We start from the raw sequence: 7,537 nt of genomic DNA on the forward strand, positions 1-7,537 counted from the left end.
AATGGGATGAATAATCAGATATGGTAAGCTGAAGAAGCTGATGACTGTAAAAGTTTACAAAGAAAGCACCCCGTTTTTTCAGTCTCCCCAATTTCTCTCTTGCTTGGCCATAAGTCGTTGAGAATGTTACCTCAGCTCCTTTGGGTATTGAACTGTTTTAGAATAGTTAGCAAAGAACGTTACTCCTAGAGACCTGATATGTGAAATCTCGAAATAATGTGATATCCCACGAGAGCGGATATATGGCTCCAGGGCTCCATGGAACGCGGAATTTTCAGAGATTTAACAGTTTCAAAAAAAATCAGAGAGGTACACGTAGAGATGACTTCTATGTAAGTGCAAAATTTTGTTATAAAATATGGTGTATTTTGGGCTACACGAAAATAACAAAAACATTGCTCTAATTTTCCATTTAAAATATCATTTTTGGACTTGATATTTGTCATTTTTGTGCAGGGCGCATATGCAATTCAATGAAACTTCATATGTACAAACATCCATATGTACATGCATTTTTTTTAAAAAAAAAGTGAAAAGGGAGGTTTTCATTTTTCTTTTCTTCAAAAAGCATGCTGCACATAGCTCAGGTTTTATTTGAGCTTTCCAAAATATCGCACTTGAGATTGAATAGAAAATAACTTGAACCAAGCAATTATATCATGATACACACATTTGTTCCCAACACCAAACATAACTTGAGATTAGAATTTCACCACAATGCTCGCCACAGGATACAACCACCGATTGACAAGGCACAATTCTGTCAAGATCACGCCGCTTTTGCATTTTTACGACCTATTGGATATGACTGAGCAACAAGATTCACCATTGACTGATCCGCAAAATGATGACCGATGACTGTATTTGACCACTGAGAATTGAAAATGAATCTACGGACCGACAATAATAGAGGGATATCAACGACACTAAAATGGCCAGCTATGCTCTAAGCATAATCATGCCTTAAACGACTCCATGCTAAAATCTAAATTAAGCATGTTCTACAACTTCGAAAGTTCAAAACATGTGGCTCTCACTTTGTCGCTCCACATTTTAATGCTTACGATAGAAGGTCCAGACTTGCTGCTCCAGCTGCATTCGAGAACATAAGAATAAGGTTCATGGAGTATAAAAATGTTGCGAGAAATTTAGAGGCCAAGATTCCAATGACCTTTTGGAGCAACATGAAGCAAAGATTTTAAAGGCAGATTTCAAGCAATATACCCAAAATACTTATAAGTCAAAAAGATTTTAACCCAGATTTCAAGCAGTGCTTGAGACACCAAGTAGTGCCTCTATGTATAATTCATAATTTGACACGGCAAATGACACACATATTTACATAGAAAGGAATGACGATGTCATGTCTATGCTTGTTTACCTTCCAAATATATTACAAGTAATATAATGTACAGGTAGGAAAACAAACTCCATTCATTCCATTAACGTTCTTTCGTTTGTTGTCATGCAACGAACTAGGTGAATCCATTCCATTAGCATCTTATCTTTTGTCTACTTTATGAGTTCGCATATCAAGAAAATTCTAAACTAAAAAAATACGGTTTTATTACAATGCTATAAATTCTGATATGAGCTGAGAAAAAAAGTAATACCTGAACCATGATCTGGAACTTGCTACGCAGATCATAGAAATCATTCCTAACAACATCCAATGTATCTAGGCATCTGGCAATAAAAACAATCCAGTAAGTTGTGAATCCCCCTTTCCATTAGTAGCTCACAAAAGGATCATGTTAATAATTAATGAAAAATGCTCATGGCCGCTGAAGTTTGACCCCATAAGAATAAAGTTTTGCACCGCAAGATTATCTTAAGAGAAAAAAACACATATTTCTGAAAATTACACATGTGAAAATGTAACAGGACTTGGCAGCTTGAAATATGCACAATTTATTAGTTTATTTAATGGATAGTTGTGCAATATTCAATGAAGATGGGAAAACCTAGTTTCCATTGTAAGTACCCCAATGATATGGTAAGTGCGGCATACTACCCGCACATGGAGGATGACCCATCTGTTTAGCTCAAATTGTAATTTGTAAACATGCATATAATAGTTTCCTACATTTAATATAACACTCTTAAAGTATACAATTGGATAGAAAACCGTAATGGAACAGTTACATTCCCGGACCAACAATCTTAGTAGAGTGAGCTATGTAAAGAATGAATAAATTTAGCAGTTTACAAACGCAATGAACATGTCATTGCATCGATAAATACTCTGATAACATTAATAATAGGTAGATGTGTTACTGTAGATGAGTAGGTCGCACTAGGCCACATTCAGTATGGATATTTCAATAACACAAAGATAGAAACTACAATACAATGACATAATGATACAAGGTACTAACCCATATCTAGTATTGTCCTCGCAAAACTTGTGGAACTGAATGCATGTGTCCTTCACTCTCTGAGCACCAACACTGCAACATGCAATATATGTAATCAGGAAAGTACCACCAAATTGCTTTAATGAATGAAAAGAACATTGTCCTTCTTTATCTTCACTTGTTCATCCCAACCAAATACAAATATAACACTACGTTTGGCAATATATGAGTTAACAAATCAATTAAATACAACTAATTAAGAAAACCAAGATAAGAATATACATGTTGACACATTGGCTTACAACCTTTGCTTCCATAAAAATCACATGGATACCACAAACATAACTGAATCTAAGTCATCTTTTCTTCCAGACCAAGAATGAAATAGCTGGTTCGCAAATTAATTAGGTGGTAGGATGGTAATAATATTAGTTTCTATTATAATATTTATGCCCGTAAATATACAACGTTAAACCCTCTCCAATCTTCTGCCTGAAACTACAAATACCATGGGTTTTGAACTTATACCATCACAAAAAACCCCTATCGCCATACAACTTTGCCTTTTTTTTAATCCAAACCAACAGAGAAGCGTCTTAAACTATCGTAAGTAGTTAAAAACCCACAATGGAGAAAGCAATGTCAACCCCTAAAAATTTAATTGGAGGAACCACACGAGAGAACACGGAGTGCTACTCATTGAGGCATCTTATTTGTCAAAGAGGCTCATATTTGCAAATCTAAAACATTAGTTGGTGCATCGCATAATTTTTTTTTCCGGATGTTAACCATGAAAGAGTAAAGCTACCAAATATATGGCTTAACAGATCTACAATGACCAAATAGTTTACAATATCTAAGTAATAAATAGTATGGTGACAGTCATTTTATGGATCTAAATAATAAACCAATACAACGACCAAACAGGTCTGAAACTCTCTGCATGTTTATTTTCAGATACCACTAAGTGTAGCAACAAATAAAGTTTGTAAAATTTACACCAGAAATCACTACAAGGAACAATCAATATGAGAAATGAGACATCGTTCATGGTATCTATTTATAAGATACTAAAACAATCAAATAGATGATAATTCTCCCCCAAGATGACCATAATCCTTACAGTGAGTATAATTTTTTCTATTATATGGGGAACTAATAACTAATTTATACTTGCGGAAACAACCATACTATACTATTGCAGAAACATATATGAACATGACATGAATGAAGAAGAAAAGAGCCTCACGTTGCACTGCTCCCCTGAAGCCTATACAAAAGAGTATTGACCTTGTTGAAGTCCACAAATGGCTTGTTCCTGCACACACAACAACCAAATCCCCATGCAAATTATCAAATATTTGATCACATAGAACTTGACAAGTGAGCGAGCCGGGGAAGCACAATTACAATAGCTTTGCGAGATCATTGATGATCCACTCGCCTTCCTTACAAAAGAGTGTAATGATCTCGATAATGAAGTCTGGGGAACTCCCTTCATGGAGCATATGCAACTGTCGGAACTGATCGTCCAACAAACCCTAACGCACCAAATAAACAAAAACGATAAAACATCAATTCCACCAAAAAATATTACACATCGACCTTTGGAGAAACTAAAATTCCACACAAATTACACCAAAGTAGTGAAGTGCTAACCGTGGCAAACATGTTATCCATGAGGGTATTGAGCTGCATCTTGGCCTCCATGGTACCCTAAGCGTGGATAACTAGGGCTAGCGATGTGGATGGTAAGCAAGAAGAGAACAAAGGAGAGCGATACAAGATCAGAAGTGGTAGTGGATGGTGATTGGCGCTGGTTCAGTGAGTCAAATATATATAGTGGAACTGGATTCCTAAGGACCCCATTGCAGTTGGAAGTCCACCGCCCACCCTCTTCCTACCCTTTATTGCTCTGCTTCTTATAATGAAGTCATTTCCCATCTGAAAATGCCAAGTTTTGGTTTATTTTTAAATTATTCTTTAGATCCTTTAGACCCTTAGTCTATTGGACTAGTGTGAATGTAGGCTTAGTTTTATTGGATACCTTTTTATTTGCCTCTCTAATTTTAGAGTATGTTTTTGTGCAGTAACGGCATGCAAAAAACTCTCGCTAAAAAATGTTAAGTTTTTATTTTTTATTTTTGTGGGATAATTAAGTATTACCTAATATGATTAGTAGGACATTGGAAGATTTTCATTCCATACCTTTTAATCCTTCAGTTGTGTCCAATTTTTTTATAGATCATTAAAAGTTTCTACTGTACTTAATTTGGATGATGCTTAAACCGCGTATGAGTACTATAGTGGATACCTTCGCCAGCTAGCCTCCAAGTCTGCGTAAAGTCATTAGGACAGACTGCCTTACTAAGCCGAGATAGGTCCTCAGCGTGGACACAACAAAGACTGAGCCCCGCTTCTCACAACCGGCGTCCTTCTATGGTAGTTGACTTAATTAATACCGATCATAGTCCAGATTATTATTTAATTTGGGATAAAACCGAAGATTGAGTTCTTACTTAATATGAGGGTTTTGGTATTTGCTATATTTTGGCTGGTTGCACTTGTCGGAGATGATCTAGACTAGTAGATCAATGTGTATTCTCTCCTGTGATTCAACACAATTAATGATGTGAATTTCTACTTCCAAATTGTTTGGCTGACTTGGAAATTTATCTATGGCATTGAGCAAGTATGTATACTGAAGGAAGTTGTGGTCCTGGGTTGCAGTGATGAGGCACCGTTTTGCAGGTAGGTATACTGAAGGAAGCTTCACAACCGAAGAAGGAAGAACCAATCTATATCTATATCTATCTATACCTAATAATAAAGAAAATAAGGTTTCTTGTTGGTCCGTTTTTTGTTGCCCCTAATTTTCATCTAAATTATAACGACTGCCACCATTAAGTCAGAAAAAGTACGGTTCGTCAAAACGTTTCATACCGCGAGTTGAGCCCTGTCCAGTACAGACCCGTGGCCTTCCAGTCATGCCTAGGTCGAGTTCTTCCACGATCCAGATAGAGTTCTTTCCGAACTCAAATCGTGGTGTATTTCCGTTTGGTTTCTTGCCCCTCCTCACGGAAATTCGCCCTTATATACATCCTCTCCTCTGCTGGCGATTTTTACAAATCTTGCCAGACTGATTGGTTTCGTCCCGTCCGTGTTACGCGTTTCCTTTGTTCAGATCCCGATCCAGAAAAATAAAATAGCGGCAGCACGGCGAGTTGAATAGCGGCGACACTGCCAGGCGAAGTAGCGGAGACAAAAAGCCCCCGACTCCCATCCAAAAGCACCCGTTCCTGATTGGCGCCGCTGATTTGTACTAGACGAAGCCGCGATTCTGAGCATCCCTGATCCGCGATTCCGTAGCGATTCCAAGCGATTGTCCCCGTGAGGAGCCCAGGCAGCAATTATCGTCACCTGGAAGGAAGACCCGGGATCTAGAGAAGGCTTCGCAGCTCGATGGCACAAATTCCAGCGAAAATCCGGCGCGGGATTGGGCGTTATCCTGCCACGGGAGTAAAGGGGGAGGCCTCATATCGGAGCTTCTAGAGGGGGATCGACGGCCTTGGCTGCAATGCTTGCAGGTAGCGGACGAGTATCGGCTCCCATGCATGGTGAGAGAGAGCTCTGCTAAGTTGCAGAACATCTGCTCGCGCACGAACATCTGCTCCCCTCGATGCTGAGAAGAAGCTCTGCTAGGATGCAGAACATCTTCAGGCTGGCACCCTCTAAGCTCTCAACGTCATGTCCTTCCTGTATTCCTGAGCGAAGGCAGAATATCTTCAGGCTGCTCCCCTCTGTGCTCTCATCGTGATCGTGCCCTTGGTTGATTCCTTGAGCGAGGAGCTCCATGGCACTCAAACACTACAGGTTCCACGTGATGGGGTCAGCCATGCCAATGATCTGATATATTTTACAGACTCTAGCTCAAGTTCAGCGATAGTTTTATTTGTTTCAGATCCATTGCAGAACTTAGTGTTTCACAATTTCTTACTAAATATTATAGTTAGAAGTTGCTTGTGTAGCTCGTGAAAATCATTGTTCTCACAATCTTCAACTATACTGGTAAGAGATTATGTAGATATTATGACTGAATAGGTAATTAATGTAATGCATTATTCTTCCATATTCGATGGGAACCGGTTCTGTCTGCTAATCCTCTACTGAGCGTACCATGTTTCGCTGGTACTTTGCTCATGTTTCTCTGAATGACCGTGTGAAATCGCTGGTATGTTGCCCAGAACACCAAATTAGAGCGTGTAATCTGGCTTCTGGTCGTCCAATTGGGTAGATGAAAGATGATTATGATTAATCCTGGGACAAGCACCTGGCCTACACATTTGGTTAAGTGAATTCCATCAGGGCTTTCTGCAAAACTCTGCTGTTTAATTCTGTGGCTGGTATGTTGCTGGTGAGGAAAAACAAAGACATCGATTCTCTGAAGAAGCTGGTCGTTTTATGTCAACTTTCCGGAAGAATAGCTTTGAAGTTAATTGTTTTGCAGTAGCTGAGAGGGGCAAACGTAGTATCCTGTACTGTTTCCTTTATCAGCTTCTTGTTCCTGATTTTAGTGGGGCTCGTTATGCTGAACTAAGTTTTGTGATAGAGTCAAGAGGTAAACTGCTGCTGCAGGTTACTTAGCTGAATGTTTTTTGATAATGCAAGTAGCATAATAACATTTGTTGTGGCGTTAGAGGTACAATCTTGCTGTGTATTTTACGATGCTAAGTTAAAAAAAATAGAATAAATGAGGCGGGATATGAGTTACCCAAGTTGAATTAATTCACTTCGAAATTTTCATTTGTCAATCATAGACTGGTCAAGTGCCGGTATTTTAGCTACGTACATTGTGGACTGTAACTTTGAGGATATTAAACCCCCGCTAGGAAAAGTGATGAAGAAATTTACAAACCCCGTCAAGATGTAGACAAAATTATTGCAGAAAAAGAGATGCTAACAGATCCCTGAGGTAGGTGGTGTGCGGGTGAATTTGAGGAAGAGGAATGGAGGGCATTGCCGCCCAGAAGAAAAGATGGGCCGGCACTGCAAGGAAGGCCGCAAAAACTATGGAGAGAGTTAGGTGACAAACAACCGTGCTAGCGGAGGCGAGGTCGGTCCAAGGGATCCAATTAACTGCCATCGACAATATCATTAAGTTACGGTCACAAAAGAAATAT

At 39.0% G+C, this 7,537-nt stretch overlaps 1 protein-coding gene across 1 annotated transcript; it reads right to left on the bottom strand.

The window, feature by feature from the left end:
- Window positions 1-1,053: 1,053 nt before the first annotated feature.
- On the bottom strand, window positions 1,054-4,067 carry LOC127325831 (histidine-containing phosphotransfer protein 1-like). The gene is made up of 6 exons (XM_051352652.2): window positions 4,017-4,067; window positions 3,768-3,898; window positions 3,607-3,675; window positions 2,379-2,450; window positions 1,614-1,686; window positions 1,054-1,092 (listed from the first exon to the last, which is right to left on the bottom strand). The coding sequence occupies exons 1-6, from the start codon at window positions 4,065-4,067 to the stop codon at window positions 1,054-1,056; spliced, it is 435 nt and encodes a 144-aa protein (XP_051208612.2).
- Between the last annotated feature and the right edge of the window lie 3,470 nt (window positions 4,068-7,537).

The sequence above is a fragment of the Lolium perenne genome, chromosome 3 (genome assembly GCF_019359855.2).
Source record: "Lolium perenne isolate Kyuss_39 chromosome 3, Kyuss_2.0, whole genome shotgun sequence".
NCBI lineage: Eukaryota > Viridiplantae > Streptophyta > Magnoliopsida > Poales > Poaceae > Lolium > Lolium perenne.

Bases quoted from the DNA above. Each gene is read 5' to 3' on its own strand.
- LOC127325831 (XM_051352652.2), bottom strand. From the start codon at position 4,067: ATGGAGGCCAAGATGCAGCTCAATACCCTCATGGATAACATGTTTGCC. The intron at 3,899-4,016 runs GTTAGCACTTCA...TTGGTGCGTTAG, and splicing joins TGGATAACATGTTTGCCACG to GGTTTGTTGGACGATCAGTT. The intron at 1,093-1,613 runs GTATTACTTTTT...TCTCGAATGCAG, and splicing joins AGTTCCAGATCATGGTTCAG to CTGGAGCAGCAAGTCTGGAC.